This window comes from Apodemus sylvaticus, chromosome 5, assembly GCF_947179515.1.
Source record: "Apodemus sylvaticus chromosome 5, mApoSyl1.1, whole genome shotgun sequence".
NCBI lineage: Eukaryota > Metazoa > Chordata > Mammalia > Rodentia > Muridae > Apodemus > Apodemus sylvaticus.
The window spans coordinates 53,445,574-53,466,456 of record NC_067476.1 but is presented as its reverse complement, the minus strand read 5'-3'; the positions used below and the strand labels follow the sequence as shown (position 1 = coordinate 53,466,456).

The 20,883-nt window shown below is 36.3% G+C and overlaps 1 protein-coding gene across 1 annotated transcript in view; it reads left to right on the top strand.

The window, feature by feature from the left end:
- Positions 1–20,883, top strand: part of Ola1 (Obg like ATPase 1) — a 114,835-nt gene that overhangs the window by 65,298 nt on the left and 28,654 nt on the right. The window contains exons 6-7 of the mRNA XM_052182702.1: positions 5,711–5,791; positions 6,104–6,201. Of these exons, the coding sequence (XP_052038662.1) occupies positions 5,711–5,791; positions 6,104–6,201 (179 nt within the window). The remainder of the gene's footprint in view (positions 1–5,710; positions 5,792–6,103; positions 6,202–20,883) is intronic.

Here is a 20,883-nt window from a genome sequence, read left to right as displayed (position 1 = left end):
TTAGAGCGTGGCTGGGGAGGTACCTGGCTTGTCAAATGCCTCCTGGGCAGAGTGTGGACCCCCAGCACCCATATGACAGCTGTGTTTGCTGGCAGAGATCAATGGAGGAACATACCCATCACTGACCTCTGACCTCCACATACATGCTCACACACATCCTATACATATACACAAAAAAGAAATAAAAGAAATATGTGTACACACACACACACACACACGCTTTTCTTTCCCAATAACCTGCCAAACACAGAAGAGATTTTTAATTAGACATCCCTGTGCATATGATCTCCCATGGGCCCTTAGCAGCATCTTGCTTCTCTGTTCTGCTCTGCTGTTTCCCTGTGCTACCCAAACCTGTTACTTTTGCTCACTCTGTTATTCCATGCATTCCTTACCTCTACCAGATGACCTTGCCCCCAACTCCAAAGACCAAGATAAATGTCTACAGACAGAAATTCTTAACCTTTTTCCACCAACCAAACCTGAAGCTGACTTACTTGAATTCAGCCTAACTCAAGCTTTTAAGAGCTAGGAGAAAGTCTCTGTCAGACCTGACCTTTAGCAAGTAAAGTTTAGTTTCCAGTAGATTTTGGTTTCTTTGTCCAATCTGATTAGCACAATGTTTGTTGTTTACCAGCCGTGCGGTCTTCCTCCTACCAGAATGGCCCATTAAGGTCTATTTATGGATCCTAGGGTTATGTAGCTCACAGATGATGACAGTGATCATGAGGAGGACGAAGATGATGACTTGTTTTTTTGAGATAGGGATTCTGTATGCCTTTGCTGTTCTGTAACTAGCTCTGTAGACTGGGCTGCCCTCGAACTAAAAAAGGTCCATCAGCCTCTACTGCTCTTGTGCAGGGAATAAAGGAATGCACCACCATGCCTGACTAATCTGTGAATCACAACCCTTATGACTGAACATCGTGAAAAATGTGACAACTTTAAAAAGGTTTCAAGTGTGTGCCAGCCAAAAATTAATTCATGATTAAACATGTAATGAATACAAGGTGTTTCTGACAGCATTCACCTGCTTGATTTTAAATTGTTTAGCTGGCTGGCTGAAGGGTTGTTTTTTTTTTTGTTGTTTTGTTTTGTTTTTTTGTAGTTTTTTTGTTTTTTTGTTTGTTTGTTTGTTTGGTTGTTTTTTTTTTTTGGTTTTGTTTTTTATTAAATGAAAAGTTTGGGCTTGGAATTAAGAAAGCATTTTTAACAATTTCTGAAATGGCCCTATAGATACTTCTGCCATCTTGTAGTTGTGTTTTTGTGAAGGGCCTTCTCAGAATTGATAGTCAGCTCTGAAAAACACTGAAGGTGCTGTACACTCAGCAGTATCAAATATTCAGCCAGCGTTTAGTTCTTTATATGAACACCCATCTCATAGTATGCAAGTTGCTCTAGTTTCCAATAAATGGTAATATATGCATTCAAAATGGTTTTAAAATAAAATTTTTATAATTTATTATCAGCAAATGCTTGGTTCATTTGCATATTTCATATACATCTATGCACAGGGCCATTAACATTTGCTCAGATATAATGAAGTTATTAATGGGAGAAGTCTTGGGAACCCTGCTTTAGCCTGCAGCTCTGAACTCTTCCTCATTTCTTCAGTAAACTGATTTCAAATACTTAGGAATCCCATGGTGAGGCAGTTTTGTATACTGAGTACTTTTCTTGCTGCTTTAGCCAATACCTTGAGAAGAAACAACTTTAAGACTTTATTCGAGTTCTGTCGTGATGGGGGCGGTGTGGCAGCAGGAAGGAGACAGGGGACAGGAAGCACGGCTGGGCCCTAAAGCTGTAAGACCTTCTCCCCCAGCTAGGCTCCGCCTTCTCATCAGTCCACAGTCTCGGATAGCAACACTGGCGGGCTGAGAACCAGGTATTAAGGCGTGAGCCTGTGGGACTTGTTTCACATGTGAATCCTAACAGCTCTCTCTCTCCATGTGGTCACAGTCCTTTCTGTGGCTACAATTGTCTAAATGTAGGTAAACTCTAAGTTTGTGTCCCTAGCCTTGATCTAGCCTTTGAGCAAATGAGTATTTTTAATTCCTGGCTGATTCCCCTTGGTTTTTCAAACATATAACGGTAGTGTATTTACATCCAAGTACAAGAGCACTGTCTTCCCCCAACCTCCTCCATTGTTTCCTAGTGAAGTAAGCGTGTCTGCTCAAACCCAGGGTCCTGTGTACACTAAAGTCATTGCCTCTGAGCTCTAGCTCCACTTCTCCTGGGAATCCTTGACCCTTCTCTTTCCATCAGAAACAGTACACCCAGGATTTGTTTCCATACTTAAGCATTAGATTGTTAGATCTAGATTATTATACCCATAAAACTACAAACTATTACACAATTCAGACAGGTGTATCCTTTATAATACACAGAATATATTTTTTCATATTCTGTATTACTTTTATTTTTTTTACAATCCAGTCGTTGCCCCCCTACCACAGTTCCTTATCCCATCCCCCACCCCCACCCATCTCTAAGAGGATGCCCCCACCACCACCACCACGAGGCCTCCCCACTCCCTGGAGCCTCAAGTCTGTCAAAGGTTAGGTGCATCTTCTCCTACTGAAGCTAGACCTGGCAGTCCTCTGCAGTATATGTGGCAGGGGTCTCGGGCCAGCTCCTGTATGCTGCCTGGTTGGTGGCTTAGTGACTGAGAGATCTCGGAGATCTGGGTTAGTAATGTTAGGTGATTACATAAGCCGTCCAGGTTCTTGTTCCAAAATCTGTATTTCTTTATAATGTATGAGATCTTGTGGGAGAGATGGCTCAGTGGTTAAGAGCACTGGTTGCACTTACAGAGGACTGAGTTCTGTTCTTGGCACCTACCATGGTAACACATAACCATCTGTAATTCTAGTTCCAAAGGATCTGATATCCTCTTCTGACCTCCATGGATACTAGACACAAACATAGCACTCAGACATACATGCAGGCAAAACACTTATATAAATAAGAAAAATGAAATCTCAAGGGTTAGAAAGATGGTTCAATGGTTAAGAATATTTGCTGCTCTCCCAGAGTACTTGAATTCAGTCCCAGTGCAAACATTAGGAGGCTCAGAACTGCTGGATGCAGGAGATCCGATGCCCTCTTCTGCTCTCTGCAGGCACCTCACACATACGGCAGACATAAACTGACACGCAAAAATAGAAATCTTAACAAAGTAATATGAAATCTCAAAATGACTAAAGCGCATTAACGATTAACACAGGGATTCGCAGTGCTTTACTCATTGGTGCTCATTTGCCGAACGTGGGCAGCGTCTGTATTTTCAGCTACTACATGCATTTATGTGGAAATGTGTTCGCTTGTTTTTGTATGTGTTATTAATATATATTACATGTATTAATATGTATGCTTATATGTGCAACCGTAAGGGAAACATTTACTTAGCCTATCATGTATTTTATCCAAATAACCTCCTTTTGCTCCAATAAGATGTTTTTCAGATCAGCTATAAGATTTTAATTTTTTACTGAAATTAATTTTTCTTTTATATAAGAAAAGAAAACATTGAAAATATAGCATCTACTGATTATTTATATGAGATAATCTTATCTGACTGCAATCTACTGGCTTGTCTTAGATAAAACTGGCATCTTTCAGTAATCTAACACATAACTGTAGCTTCTAAGGAAAATACTCTTGGTGGACTTCACATATGACTAGGAAACTACAGTGATCCTAGTTTATAGTATGAAAGAAAAAACCCGAAAACAGATGCCAAAATGCCTCTGTGATACGGCCTCTGTGTCTGAAGCAAGCATCTAGTTACTTGTAAATGGAGAGAAACCTTGAAATTCCTTCACTAGTGATGAGCACTCACTGAGGCCCTCTGGCTTTGTGAAAATGTGTATTGTCACAAAAGTATTTGATACTTTTTATATGATTAAAATTTAATTCCCTTTCTTATTTTTGAATTGGCTTTCTTTTGTCTATTTTCTTTTTTTTTTTTTTTATTGAAAAGGATGAATGGAAGAAAGTATAAGATGTACCTCTGTTTTCTTCTTTTGTATAATCTTGTTGCATGTCTCTACATAAGCTGTTCCGGCCACTCATCATAGTAACCAGCTGGGCCATTTCACCTGCTGGAGCCATTAAGGAGGACTCTCTCCCCCTAGATTAATCCCCTCCGACATTAGTTTTTTGCACTGACAACTGCAGCAGGCATTCAGGATTTGCAGGTGGCCAGTGTGACGCACATAATTGCCTACAATTTTAGGCAATGAATAAAAATGGTCTACATTACTTGTCAAAGGTTGTATATGCAGTGCCAAGTGAGATCTATGGGAAGCCTTTTAGGGTTTAAAGAACAGTTAATAGCAAGGCTGCACAGGGCTTTTTTAATCATAATGCATTTGTAATATAGCACTTTGATCTTCTCCTTGTAGGAAATGGTGTTACATTAGCCACTTTTAAACATTTATGAGTGAAATTCAGTTATAGAAGAGTAAAAGTGATTATTCTTAAGCAGAACATGTTCAATTTCATTAAAAGTTTTCGTCTTGCCCCTTCCTTGTTAAAATCCATGGGAAGTCCTTTCCCTGGGGGGCTTCAAATCAGGATCTAAGGATACAGGGCCTTTTCTTTATTTTTTTCCTTGGTAACAGTAAGATTTGCAAAGAATTACTAAATATAGAGATGATTTATACAAATGGACATTTATAAGAGAATAACTGGTCATAGTAATATAAAAATTCTCTCAAAATCTAGTACTAATAATTGTGTTGCAACAGATTTTAAGAAATGAATATTTAAAGCAGGTCTATAAATTATCTTTATAAAAACAAAACAAAAATAATTCTCCAAAACAGAAGGCCCAGATGAATCTCAAATATGCCTCTTCTGGAAGAGCTCAGTTTGACCTTTCAGCCCTGAGAGCCTTTTATTAACACCTGCCTGTAAGGAGACCCTTGCCACACGCAGCTTTTAGATTCAGACCCACAGAACTGATGAGGAAAGGCTTGAAGGGTTCAGTTTGTGTCACTTGCTGTTTGGCGTTTCCATTTCACAGATGATTAATCTTTCTGTGAAGAAAGGCCAGAGAAACAAAGCCGGGCGGCCTCTTCCCGCAGTTCCTCCTTCTGAATGCACACTAGCTTGCTAACTAAAAGGCCTTTAGATTTCCAGCAGAGAGAGATGTTCTGAAAGTGAATGCAGCTGGTTGGAGGTCACCAGTGCAGGGCTCTTGCCATTGTGTAATGGAGGCTTTGGCAGGTTGGGGTGGGAGGAGCAGCGAAGAAGTGATGGGGAGAAGGGGTTGGCAAAAAATTAATTCAGAAGAAAAAAGGTTTGGGTCAGTTCATTTAATATTTTGTAGTAAATAATCAGTCATAGGTTTAAATTAGTTATTTTGTTTATATTTTTAAGGAAAAACTGTACTCTCTCTTCAGGATACTCCATTTCATAATAGCATGTGACATCACTTGATAACATTGACTCTGAAATTCTATCTTTGATGTGATTGAGTTGTCTTGCAGTTTTTCATATTGTTGTGTTAACTAATTTTGCTGACTTTGTACACTAAAAATTTAGTGCATCATCACTGTTTCATCAGTTTCCATTTGAGATACAAAAAATTGTATTTCTGTTCATTACAAGAATTATCTTTATTTTGAGGACTTGAAACTTTTAGCAGTAGAAGTCCAGTGCTTCCTGCTCATCTTGTTTTGACTTTCTCCTTGACTGTGTGCAGGACATAATGTGCAAAGTCAAGGCTTGGGTTATAGATCAGAAGAAACCTGTGCGCTTCTATCACGACTGGAATGACAAAGAGGTACGTGTAACTCACGGTGTCTATTAATGCTGTGCTCTGATTGCTTAGGAAGCAAATTGGGCTGCTTAGTATCTTAGACTTAGTATTTTATAGTTACTTTTATTTCTGTCAGTCAGTGTACATTTCTAAGCTTGTTTTTCCCTTTTCCAGTCTCCCACTTTAAATATTTCATAACATCTAACCCTTTATAAACAAAAAGATTATAAAAATGAAAATGTTTACCCAAAGAATGTTTATGTTCAAATTATTCAATGTTTTATTCCATATTTACTAAGCTTTTAAAAAGGGTTCTTTCTCTGTCTCCTACTCTAGATTGAAGTGTTGAATAAACACTTATTTTTGACTTCAAAACCAATGGTCTACTTGGTGAATCTTTCTGAAAAAGACTATATAAGAAAGAAAAACAAATGGTAAGTTTTTATTCTGGATATACCCACATATATCTAACACAAAGCATATAGGTATGTGTATATGTTTGTATAATGTGTTTGATTTTCATAGCTTTTCCTTATAAAATGTAAAATTTAGAAAGTTTTGTCTCATGTTACATTTAAAAGGTAAGTCTCCTAAATGATTTACACTAAGAGAACATTACAAACTGAATTAGGAAATTTTGAATCATACATATTTGCTTATCTAATTTAAGTTTTTAAAATATTTTGTTTAGTTTTGTTACAAAATGAGAGTAAATGCATTTGGAGCAATAAAGTGTCTTAAACTGAGAATTTGTAGCCACATTATACTTCAGGTGACCTTAAAACCTCTACTAGGGATTGCAGCTGGACATAAATTTTAAAACCCAGATTGAATAGTTGAGCTAGAAAGGAGAGAGGGAGAGAGAGAGAGAGAGAGAGAGAGAGAGAGAGAGAGAAACCTAGGTATGGAAAAGGTGGAGATATACTAGCTTGAAATTTCCCAAGTATATTAAGGTAAAAGTTACATTTGTATGTCGCCATTCTAAAATGCAACTGAAATATGCAAGATTTGTTATCCTTGCTAAAATTCAGAGACAACTCTTGTGTTAGTGTGGGCATGGAGACATTTGGCATAGTGCTCATTTTGACTTGCCTCACTAGACCCTCAGCATTTTATACTATTGAGTCATAGAAACAAATCAAAACTATACAAAGAAAAAGATCTGAATTCTCCTAAAATATATTGTCAGTTTCTCCCTGTACTTCATTAAGTACTTAGATGCACATGGTTTCAATTTTCCATTAAAAATTCTCATTTCCATATGATATCAAAGAGTGAGAAGGCTTTAAACTGAAAAATAAACATTCATAGACTGGAAGCCAAAACAATAATTAATGTCAGATGGTTAACTCCAATAAATCATTAGAATAAATTCTGTGAAATTACTGCAACTAAAAATGCCCTGTTGATATTACTGTAAGACATTTTGTGTCCCTGATAGGAAGCTGAGTTTAACCTCTTTATTGGCAATGTTCTAGAAAGAATAATTTAGCATAAAAATGTAGTTCAGACTGGTCATTGTCCTTCAAAAAGTAATTAACCTTAAGATATAATCAGTTCCATCTTGTTTCAAACTCTAATAAATTTGATGATTAATGTGTCAAAAATTGTTTGCTTTAAGAAAGAATTTTAAAATTTATTATTTGACTTTGGTTAATAAATCTTCTCACAGAAGTATGAATGGTAACTTTCCTGAGGCTGGGTAAAACAATACAGACATCAAAGTTTACATGAAAAGGGATGAGTCAGTTTCCTTGCCCAAAGGGGCTTCTCACACCTGTATTTCGATGATTACAGGTAGAACTCCCTGGCTCTAATTGTATAGTAAATACCATTTCCCAGACCCTAATGGTAGACAGACTGCTTAGGAGACGCCAGTCTGTGATTTAGCTGTCGCCAGACACCCCATGTTTCTTGTGAGACCAGTTGTGATGATGAGATGGTTAAAGCCATTGAAACTGCTCTTGTCTAAAGAACAAATTTTAATTTGTAACAACATAAATGTATGAATGGTTCTATTTATAAAACCAAATTTTTGTAGGTTTTATGTATAGCTAATGATCTGGTCTGATGTTGGGATATGTGTGTTGGGGGAGGTGTCCAGATCTTGTGGAAGTTAGTGTAATTGTAGCTGAAAGATCAAAGACTGGGTAACTGAGTGATGTTCCAGAAGAGAATTTACCACATAGCCATTTTCTGTACAGTTTCTGCCGCCTGCTGTTCCTATTTTCCCTCAAGCTAGCCATTGACTACCCCCTGTGCATCCCTGCTCGTAAAACATGATTGAGGAAGTATTTGTCATGTATTTATGAGTGGGAAACACTGTGTGATAGGGAATGGCATCTACTGGAGCCAGAAAGATTGCCACTTTCCTTCCATTCAGCCACTCTGCTGCAGCTTTAAATCCTCTGTTTATGTAACATAGCCTTCATATTAAAGCACAGAATGAGTTTTTATTATGAAAGATATACACACTAGGTTTTCATCATGTAATACTTCAAGTGAATGTGAATAGTTAAAATTCATTTTAATTCCTAAATCCATTTGCTTCTGTTAGTATCTTGGTTTTGGGTAGTGTTTGTATCTAAGCCCCATTTGCATCAGTTGCTCCTTTACCTGCCTTGCAAAAAAAAACTTGTTTTAAGGTTAACATGTAATATTACTGTAGCAAATAGGACTGATGTGGGAAGTGGTAATAAATGTGCTCACAAGAGCTGGGAACTGCTAGGGAGTGAAGCAGTTGCCTAACTTGTGCAAGGTCCTGGGTTATCTCCAGCACCAAGAGGAAAAGAAGTAATACATACACATATTTTCTCCCTCCCTCCCTCCCTCCCTCCCTCCCTCTCTCCCTCCCTCCCTCCCTCCCTCCCTCCCTCCCTCCTTCTCTCCTTCTCTCTCTCTCCCTCCATCCATCCCTCCCTCCTTGTTTAAAATGTAGAAAACTATTTTTGGTTGTTAGAAAAGATCAAGAAAGATCTGTGACTTTGACCTCAAGAGGAAGACTATATTTCAGGTCTCATTTCTAGAGTGATAAATATTTTTGGTTACTGGCTAAAATTCACTTTAAATGATAGTGTGTTATTTTTTAATTCTATAAAGAAGCGTTTTGGTAGATTGTATATGAACTAGAATGACCTTTTGAAAGGTAAAAGCTAGACTAAGTCTGACCGTCCACTGTGTTAAGAGTGCTAAGTTCATTAGTTCCTTGATGGATGATTAAGTCCTCCATCCTGAAGAGAAGCCAGTGTGGCAGCCAAGGTGGCTATAGTTCTGTTATGATCAGATGACAGAAGTCAAGATACTTTAAAAGAATCTAGAGAAAACGTTATTATACAAATGAATGAATAAAACTATGTGGAAATTTTTTTGATTTTGGTGGTTGCTAATGATTTTTGAACACTTTATTTTCTAAACATGATCAGTTGTTACAAGCAAGATTATATCCAGTGTTAATTTTCATTTTAGATTGCTTAGTGAGTCATGGTGTGAAGCAGGTATGGGACATTCAGACTGTCAACCCACTGCTTAATTGGAGGTTTACATTTCAATCTTTGTACCTTTGCTGCTCTGTTAGTAATGTATGCTGTCCAATTATGGAATCAGTAGAACAAACTAATTTTAGATATTTTTACACCTAAGAGCTACCAATTATGTCTCTTTCATTTGTTCCCCTGTCTTTACCATTCTTTAAACTATTGATAAGGACACTTAGGTCTTGTCTTTTTGTAAACATAGATACTCATGTAGAAATACAAATAGAATTTAAAACATGCACACTTCTTACATACATCTTGGTTAATAAGTAAGTCATTTTAAATAATGAAATTGTTTCAATATTCATAGACAAATATTTGGGAATCTTTTTCAAGCTTTAGAACAATCAGCCTATGTTAGGATCACAAAGTTTTAAATTCACAAAAGCTTTATTATTAAACTGTATACATATTATGTATAATTCAAATTTATATTTTTGTTTTATTTTGTTTTGATTTTTAGCTTTTTATGACATTGTTTCTCTGTATAATCCTGGCTTTCTTGAAACTTGCTTATAGGCCAGGCTGGCCTCAAACTCAGAGATCCACCTGCCTCTGCCTCCCTAGCTCTAGGATTGAAGGTGTATGCCGCCACACCAGTCATTGATTCAGGTTTTTTTCTGCTCAACATTCTGCTTTTGTTATTCTTTGATGTTTGTTACAAAACCAAAAATAACTTCAGAATGATATGTATTATGTAACTGATGTGGGGGAAAATCATGTAATAGATTTACTATTTTCTTTCTTTACTGAATTATACTTAATATAAATGTAATCGATCCATTTGAATATGCAGGTACATGCCAGGGTGTGCTTGTGGTCATCAGAGGACAGCTTAGGTTCTCTCCTTCCACTATGTGAATCCTGGCATGGAGTTCAGGATATTCAGGCTGGTGGCAAGTGTCTTTACCCACTGAGCCACCTCAGCAGCCTCTAAATCATACTTTCACATGTATGTATGCATTTTCATGTAATAATATTTGTGAATTTCTGGGTTTGTTTTGTTTTGTTTGTGGTGGTTGTTCTTGGATGAAGCCAAGATTAGCCTGGAACTTTATCCTCTTGCTTCAGCCCTTCAAGCCCAGGGATTATGTTTGAGTGAGCCAGACTTCTTTTTGATTTTCATTAATTGGTTTTTGGTTACTCTTTCAGCAATTTCAAATTCTTAAAAAGGGGGAATAGTATACTAGTACCCATCACAAGGACGATAATAGTAGAAGCATATCCTTCTTTGTAAAGAGGAGACTATTGCCCCACAATAAATGCATATGTGAAAGCCTGTTCATGTTTTGTTCAGTGTGATTGATGGCTCATTATTTCTTCTTTTTAAAAATATTTATTTATTTATTTATTTATTTATTTATTTATTTATTTATTTATTTATTTATTTAAATGAGCACACTGCAGCTGTCTTCAGACACTCCATAAGAGGGCACTGGATCCCATTACAGATGATTGTGAGCTACTATATGGTGGCTGGAAATTGAACTCAGAACTTCTGGAGAACAGTCAGTGCTCTTAACCGCTGAGCCATCTCTCCAATCCTAGCTCATTATTTCTATTTGTAGGGAACGTCACTAATGAAAAGAGATGATGTTAGGAGCATCAGTTGTAATTTCCATGAGCATCATCTCCAAAGAGTGATTTTTGAGTGATATAATTCATCAGATGTATAGGATTAAGTTCTTTCTCTATGAACAACAAACATTTCATAATTTTTTCTAGCTTCAAGAGAATAAATGGTTTAAGCCCTGTGTAAAAACAGCAAGTGTTTTATAGAATTCTCTCAAATGATTTACTTATGCATTTACTCACATACTAGTAGTTCTCAACCTTCTTAAGGCTATGACCCTTTAATATAGTCTCTGACGTGGTGCTGAGCCACAACCAAAAATCATTTTTTTCTTTTTTAAATTATTAATTTATTTATTTATTATTTTTTACACTCCATATTTTATTCCCCCATCCCCTCCCCATAAAATTATTTTCATTGCTACTTCATGGCTGAAAATGTGCTACTGTTATGAATTATAATGTAAATATCTATGTATTCTGATGGTCTTAGGTAACTCCTGTGAAAGGGTCGTTTGACCACCCCCCCCCCAAGGACTTGTGACCCACAGGTTGAGAACCACTATCATACAGAGACATATACATGTGATCTAAAAAATGAAAGAATTTCGTTTATAATTCTGCAGTGTTTTTCAAATTGCCAATAGTTCATATTCATGAAGAAGTCCCCTGATGTCTATCCCAACTCACTAGAAAATAATTCAAGATAAATTCCTTTAAAACCCATCTATCAGAGATTAATGGCCTCAGATCTGATTTTGTTTCCAAAACAATGACTTAAGATAAGCTGTAATCAAGAATGGGAATTCCAGGGACAGCAGAGATGACTCAGAGGTGAAGAGCACTGACTGCTTTTCCAGAGGCCAGGGATTCTGTTCCCGGCACCCATATGTTGTTGGCTCATAACCATCTGTAAGTACAGTCCCAGGGGATCTAACACTCTTCTGACCTCTGTTGGCATCAGACATGCACATGGTACACAGACATACATGTAGGCAAAGCCCTGTGTATATTAAAAAATAGTAAAAATAATAAAAAATGGAATCTGACTAGTGGCTGGTAGAAGTGGAGGAGAATTTTGATGTTCAGAAAATTTAAGACTGTTGGAATTGTGTGAATAGAATGGCATCTTAGACAGTGTACATGTTTGCCTGGGACAACACGAAGGAGAACGCTAATTTGGACTACTTCAGTAGTTTGTCCATTATGCCCTGTCTGTGCAGGAAAAGTATTACTACTATTACTTTCTCTGACCTTTGTCCTCGTGCTACTCATTCTCTAGTTACAGAGCTCACAGTTAGAGTTATAGTTCACCAGACCTTTTGAAGGCTAGCCCAAAATGCTATATACCATTAATCTTGTAGGAAAAATGGACTTTAAGAAAGTCTGAAAATATGCTTTAGTTCTAAATGATGGAATAGCTTTTATCAGTGAGTTTGATTTATTAAGTAAAACATTGCTTTGCCAGGTGTGGCAGATACCCTTAACCCCAGAACTAGAGAAACAGAGGCAGAGGTGGATCTCTGCCTTAAAGGCCTGCCAGAGAAACATGGGAAGACTGTCTCTAGGAAGAAAAGCAAAAAGAAATTACAATTTGAAGTACTAATATTGTAGACTCTGCTACTCAGTATTTTGTTGTTGTTTGGTTTGGTTTGGTTTTTACTTAGGCAAATTACATAAGCCATCCTATAATGTTCATATAAAATGTATTCTATATAACCAAAATTCCCCAGACTTAATTATCATAGCTCAATCTAGTAACAGGAAAAGGGATTTGTTTGTCCTGAATCATTTTCTGGATACTGGATATGTTCCTTAGTTTTTCTTCTGTCGCATGAGTAAAGAAGCAAATGCTTCCCCTGTCATCGGAGGCATTGCCGTCACCTCCATGGTTCTATGACAACTTGACTGTTTGTAACTGAGATGATTGTATTGTTGCTGCTTAGCTTCCAGTAGTATAATTTTAAAAATTGTCATTGCATTAAAATTGTTTTAAAAATAAATTAGGAATTTGTTCTTTTAAAAAAACTCTCTCAGTTTCTCGGCATGTGTGTGGTGTGTGTTTACAGTAAAAGGATGAAGGAACCATCTCTGGAGCACTGCATGGAGGGATTCCCTGAAGGGCCATGCCTTCCCATGCTAGAATATTCTGCTTTCTTTCACTTTTGCTTAGCATATGCAAAGCATGTGCTCTATTACTAAGCTATATAGCCTCTAAATTGTATGATTTTTAAAATGAAATACTATAAATTTACAAAAACAAGTGTTTGTGCAAATATCCAATAGTTTCTAAGTCTTCACATTCTGGTTTGTAGAAATTTCCCTAAGTGGGATTTCATGCAATGTTTTGCAGACTGAGCACCAAGCTTAGGAGCACCGTTTCTGGCAAGGGTGGAGACAAGACCTGACTCTCCCATGTCCTGTCCCCTCCCCCTTCTCAGTTCTTGAAAATAAGGCGTTTCTCCTGCATCATGTGCCTTCCCATCTGCCCTTAAGGTGGGCAGTGCTTGATTTCGCTAGAATTGGAGGAACGTGTCTATGTGAAAATAAAATGCACATGTAGAATTGGCATATCTATAGTCAAGACTAGTAATACTACCTAAACTATGGTGTTCTCTTATTTTTAAGTTTCTAAGAAAGCATCTTTCTATCAGAAACATTAATAGTGTAATATGCACCATAAAAGCTTTTTTTAACTTACATTGTAGCAAATAGTTCAGTTTAGGTGAGACATTTTAGTTACCAGTTTTTCTGCTCAAAAATATTCTGAGATAGTTGGCATAAAAAGTTTGAGTTCACTCTTACTTATAATGTTTGGACTTTGTATAGGTATCCATTTTGTCCTTTAAAAAGTACTTTATTATAACAATGAGAATATTAAGTTCATAAAAAGTGTCATTAAGAATATTTAGTGAAATGGAAAGATGACTCAGTGGTTAAGTGCTTGGTGCTCTTCAGAGGGTCAGAGTTGAATCTCTAACGGGGAAGGCTCAGAACCAGTTGTAACTCCAACTACTTTTCTAAGCAAGTAATTATCAGTGCCTTCTGTGTATCTTATACCTATGTAGGTTATGAGTAGAAAAGTACCTATTCCCATAAGGCTATTGTCTCATGGAAATAGACATTCAACAAGACTGAACATAATGTCAAGAAATTATTAGAACACTGACTAAAAGCAAAGCAGACAAGTGATGCCATCTTAACTAATGTAGGTAGGAAGGCCTCAGTCAAAAAAGGGCGCACTGAGGATCTAAACAGGAACAGAGAATATGTGGGCAGCATGGGGCAAGTTAACTAGGAGGCAGTGTGAGACAGTAGTCAGTGCAGTCATAATGAGACTGCATTTTATTATCTTAGAGAGAGTTAAGAAACGCGTAAAAGAACTTGGGGGTTCTTTTTTTTAAAGTATGTACGTATGTATGTATGTATTTAATGTATATGAGTACACTGTCGATGTCTTCAGACATACCAGAAGAGGGCATTGGATCTTATTACATATGGTTGTGAGCCACCATGTGGTTGCTGGGAATTGAACTCAGGACCTCTGTAAGAGCAGTCAGTGCTCTTAACTGCTGAGCTGTCTCTTCTGCCCAACTTAGGGGTTCTTATGTAAAGATATTGCAATTCAATAAACTTTAAATATATGTATTCTAAAATTTAACTCTTTATTTTTTCCTACATTTACTGTCATTGGTTAGCTTTTCCTGTGCCAAACCAAAGACACACAGTAGATCATCATTAGTTTAACTTCCTGCTGTGTGACAGGCACTTGAAGCTCAGAAATTGCTAAGATGTTAATACAAAAAAAAAATGACGCTTATATAAATAATATCATGCACATTTTATAGATAAGGCGGTTGGAAAAATAACAGAATATGCCCATATACTTGAGAGAGAGAGAGAGAGAGAGAGAGAGAGAGAGAGAGAGAGAGAGAGAGAGAGAGAGAGATGAATGAATGTGTGTGGTAAAATAGGTCCAGCTGATTTGAATATTTATGCCTGTTCCATGTGTGATAGCTGGAAGCCAGGTGGTAAGCACATTATGATTCCCACAAACCTGGGATATGTATTCTGTTGCTGCTGAGTCTGCCTTGCCTTGTACTTTTATTAATTATAGCATACCTTACTGCTAAGAGGCAAAAGCATCCATTCTTAGGCATGTGCTATAGTTCATGTAGAGAAAATTCCGTGAACACTACCAAAAACTAAAAATTGTATAAAATTGCGAAATAGAAAATAATTGGTGTTGCCACAGTATTGACTTCTCCAAAATATAACAGACTAGTTTTTATATATTGAGATGAACATATTTTCCAACAGAAGTAAAAACTAGTGCCAGTAATGGGCACAGATATGAAAGTATGTCAGCACTAACTGTATTATTTCTACTACATTGCAAGTTAAATAAGCTTCTGTGGTTAGTCTTGGAGACTAATGTTTTCGATAAGGAAAAGTTTCCTAAATCACTTTTAGAAACAAATACTTGTCCCTTTTTTAAAATAGCTTAAAAACAATTCTTTACTGCCAGATTGAGCAAGTTGTAGGACAGGAGAAAATACCACCAACTAAAATTATGGCAAATAATTTGTATGCCTAATGTTGAGCACATGCACACATACATTCCTAAATACATACAGACTGTTCAGTTTGTATACTGTAACGTCTATGTATGTTTTCTGGGCTGATTATTTGGTATTAGATAACCAACTGTTGCTGTACTACTTCCTGGAGAAGACCATTTTTTCCATTCTCAGCATTAATAAGGGTTTGCTTTAGAGAACGACTTTAAAAATAGAGATGCAGGTCTGTCTGTCTGTGTGTCTCTTTTACTAAGTACGAGTGGATGCTTTGTGTATTGCTCTGGGTAATTACTTTTTTAGTCTGTAGCAGTATTGGAAAGAGCATTATATGTGTATGTATGTACATGCTCATATTTGTAATATGAATGAGACTGGAAGAAATAACTACCATTAGTTAAAAGTTTATTATGTACCTGACTTGGAGACTTTAAGATATGTACTTTGCTGTGTTTCATCTTTTTAACAGACTCCTAAGACAAAATACAACCTGTTAGTGAGGACAACTCAAGACAGAAATGTAAACTAAGAAACCTAGATAAATATTTAGAACAGTTCTATTAGTTTGAACTCAGAAGATAAAGTATAAAATGTTTTTGCATTATAGCACATTTTAATGCAAAAAGCATGCAAAGAATTTTCTATGTTGCTTAAATCCTAGTGAAAATTATACAAAAACTCATATCTGCCAGAGAAGACACATAATTGCAAAATTTAGAAAGAATAACAACACAATTTGATTAGCTTCCTTACAACCCTTGGCGTCTTCACCTGTCAGAGTGTTTTTTGTAAAGATCTGTTAGAATTAAGGGAATACTATGTACAACATACTAAGTCGAACCGTTCTATGATAGAATAGGTTCATTTTAAGTGTGATTTTATGCAGTTCTTCTGTGAGAAAAGCACATGTGTGTGTAAACATAAGTAGACTAATTACTTAGTGCCTGAAATTTGTCATTATGTAGTAAAATCTCCTAATCCAGTCCTTGCTTAGACAGAATACTAAGCTGTATCTTACTGTCCTATAGATGTTCAGGACTTACACAGAATGGCAGCCTTTAGAAAGTCTTGCTCTGTCTCCATCTTCACTGATTAAGATTTGTCCCTATACATTTCTAACCAAGTGGAATTTTGAGTCTCTGTCCTGTATATTTTCTTTGCTAGTCAATAGCTATGTTGTAGTACTCTATAAGCTTAAATAAATCACCTAATACATTAAATAACTAAGTTATGTTACAAGACAGTTCTTAAATAGAGACTGCAAAAGAGAAATCGAATAATACTTTATTATTTGGAAATGGGTGCCCCCCCCCAGTTATATTTTAAGGAGTTATATAGAACAGTTTGTATAACCATTTCTTAATTCATAGAGCTTTAAGCTAATTCAGGCCAGACCTATAATAGAGACAAAAGAGAACAAAACAAGAGAATACAGTGATAGCAACCATTTGTTTTCTTTTCTATATTCAGAGATAACATGTGGTTGTCTGCAGCAAGAGCTTTTAAAGGCTATTATAATACAGCTGCAAAACCATATCTGAGTAAATACAGCTTTTGAACTAAATATGGCTTAGGAATTATGTGGTTTTTTTTTTTTAATTATACAAAGAATGAATATTGTATTGCTAGGACATTTTATTTCAAATGTTATTAATTAAAATATGTATGGCCTGTCAAATATTTATATTTTACTGTGACTTATTACTTGAACATTTAGAATATATAGCTTCAAGACCACCGAATTAGATTGGAAGGTTCTGTAACCTTCATAAGCTGGGGAAAGTGAAACAAAAGGAAAAGCGAGGCTAGTTGGCATTCTTCGCCCTGTGCCGGAGGTGCGGGGGTGTGCGTGTGGCTCAGCTGGGAATACCTGCTTTCTTACAGGATATCACTTAGGGACTGTCTTCCCTAGGAAATATTTAATAGTTGTGGTTTGCAGTTTTATAGTTTATTTTAGTGGCCTATTGACATCAAGGGTTACTGATTGTTATATTAGTGGTTCCTGACAAACAGAAATTATTTTATATTCTAACCCATTTCTGACAGAAGATATAAAGTTTTGACAAATACGTATGGCACAGCAAGTGTCCAATTCTAAAGAGCAAAATAAATGCAAACCACCATTATGGTGAACACAAACAGCCTGAAAGCAAGTTATCAGCAAGCAAATAATTGTTGAACTGTTATGAATGGAGGAGGATGTGGAAATGGGGCATGATTGGCTGATGTTACATGTGTCCTTGATTACCTTCCTTGTGCTTTTATCCTAATAAGTGACATTCTTTGTATTCCCTGGGATGGCTAGACAGTCTGACACTGAAGAAGAATAAATATTGCATGTGGTACACATTAAGCTGTCATCCAAGACAGCATTTATAAAAAGTAACTGGAGAAATTCATAAGAAATTCTGCAGTGCTACAGTTTCCTGGCTCCAGTCATAATTGTCAAAGTTCCTGACATATCCAGGTCTTGAGAAATGATTTAGGTTTACAGTGGCTTGGTGCATGAATAATTATCACCGATTTGTGTTCTCACAGAGCCTTAGGATGTTAATGTTTCTTCCCAGAATGTTACATTTTCTGACCATTTTAATTTTAGGAAATGTCTCTGGACTGGTGATAGTATCCTGTATCCAGCTTTGGTGAGAGGGTTTTTTTGAAAATTTGTGTATTTAAAGACAGAATGAGAGTTTTTAAATATTTGTGTTTGTTTTTAATCTTAGAAAATATTGCTTGCTTGTGTTTAATGCTAGCAAATGACCTTGAAAATAGTATTTTTTTTTCCTCCAACATTGGAAAGCCTTCAAACAATCCAAATAAATACCATTTTTAAACTACCCCCCAAAGGCTCAAGTCACTACTTGATGTTTCATTTTAAAAAAATTGTATGCTTTTATTCACATACTTTTGTTATTTTAACGTTGTTCCTTGAGGCTGGCAGTATTTTATTTATACCAGTCACTGGTTTCTCCTACGATAGCCTTTCAGAAGCAGAAATAACAGTGGCTTGGAGTAACCAGACCTAGTAGTAAGTTAGGACTGCAGTGAAGTATATCTTCATCAGGCAATCGGATCTCCATTTCACCTCTCTGTGTGCAGAGTTATTTTAAGGATGCCAGTAGAACAAACTTTTAAACACGTATTCCTATAATTTGACACAATTATTCTAAACCATTTAAAATTAAGTAATTAGCATTCTTATTTCATAATCTAATCAAGACTATAGCATTCTATGAGCTGATTGCTGCGAAAATATGATTAAGTATTAGAATGATTTAGAACCCATTGCAAACAGGAAAATAGCATTACACTGAGTGAGTTTTAAGTGTTCAGCTTTTGTTTTAGGTAGTGAGAAAAAAGTGGAACATAATGTATGTAACAGTTATATTTTGTGGTACTTTTTAAATTTATAGTATTATTTTGGGGGATTTATTTTTTAGGATATTTGTGATACTTTGACATCTAAAGCATCTATTTGTATTGAAGAAACTTTTCTCCAAGTATAACACTTCTTGACGTTACCTATGACTTTTAACTCTCTAGACCACTACAGAGCACAAAATATTTGCCCAACTGGTAAATTGAACTGTAAGTCCCACTGTGGGAAATTGCTTTGCTGTGCACCAAACAGCAGTTATCTTAGTAATTGTACCCGAATTCTTTGTGGCTAATAGAGTGTAGATTTCTATTTTAAAAGCAGATGTTTTTTGTCTTAAATACTTTTAATTGGGAAATACCTAAGTAAAATGAAAGTCAGCAGAATATAGTGAGGCATTAAACTGCCCTATTTATAATTGTTTGTGCAGAAAAGTGACATTCTTTTCCCTTTTAGTGTAAAACTGTGTATCTCCAACATTTCACATTCTAAACGGGAGCTCCCAACAAGGAGCTTATCAGAGCAAATTGTCTAGTCCACCCCCTTCCTCACTCAAAACCTAATGACCCTTTATCATCATGGTTTAGATTGCTGGACACAGATGTGAGAAAATACAAGTAATCTACAGGTAACTCCAGTAGCTGCACTGATGCTCTCGGGGAACTGACTGCTGGGAAGATAAAGAGCTTCCCACAGAGCCTGCGACTTGCCGGCAGCAGAGCACATCATGAGCTCATACATGAAGTTTTATTTGCTGAAGACTCACAATAAGATGCATTAGAACATTCAGCAGGGACTCTTCTTAGATGAGCAGAGACATTCTGGAGGGTTATTAGTTGATGCACCAGTGCATAGCATCACTCGAAAAAAAGTTCAATGATATTAATTCTTTCCGTGGACAAGAAGGATTACGGCACAATGCAGCACTCAAGTTGAATTCTTTTCTCGATATTTATATAATCTACTCAGACTTTAATCACTTTCTGTGTGCAGAAGCCTGAGCTTCTTACCGAAGAGTAGTTTGTTACTGGTTTTTAATATGAAAGTAGAACAGCAGTTTTCAGACGTTAGCATAAATTACCTTCAGAGGACTTGGTATGGCCAGGTGCTCGAGTCTGCTTAGACTGTGATCAGTGAGGTAAACTCATTTTTCCGTTTGCATGCAGTTGAGTAATTTGCCATGAAAAGGACAGTCATTCTTTGATAAGGTATTGCACCAGAGGCTGAAGTTTTATAATTGCTGTTTTGTTATTGGATATATTCATAGTTTCGTATTGCTTTAAGAAACTACAATGCAAAATGTATCTTATCTTTTTGTGTGTGAGATGTTTGTTTTTAGTTTATTGAATTTGGTGGGAGTTTACTAGTTTGAGGTAAGTCAACAGAATTAGACTGCTTGAACTCCAGGTGTGGGTTTCTTTTCAAAAACCACTTTCTCATCAGTCTTCTAAGGGCTAAATCTATTTCAGTAAAACTGTAACTCCTGGGTTAAGGCTGCTCACATTGTATTCTTACCTCAAGATGAGTTATATTCCCCAGACCATTCGTGGACATTACCATGTTAGTAATTGAAAGGTAATCTTCAGCAGCCAGTATTGGTTAAACAGTTTACAGTCCACAAAAAGAGGTAGTGAGTATCAGTGTAGTTGTATGTGTTATCTACCTAGCTACAGGTTACTTCTTCTGGAGAGTACTGAAATGCTGGCAAAGGTTTGTGGGATTGGCTCCTACTCATTTTTCTTGGGAATATTATGATGTGCTGTCACATCATAACATTGTCCTTTTGTAAATGGAGCCCCAAGTTACTCCATATGCCCATGAACTTTAAGGATTAATTTGGTATTTGGCTTCTAGTATAGAATGACCAGTAAGCAAAGTAAATTTTATACCAGAAAATAGAAAAGTCAAATTATCTGTACATACTGTTGGTCATTAAAATCCCTGTTATTCTGCTGATAGCAATTAGTGTCACTCCTTCTAGGGAGATTTCTATTAGTGGTTTTTTAGTTTATCTTTATATATCTGAAATATTCATGATGTATGGAATAGATTAAAATA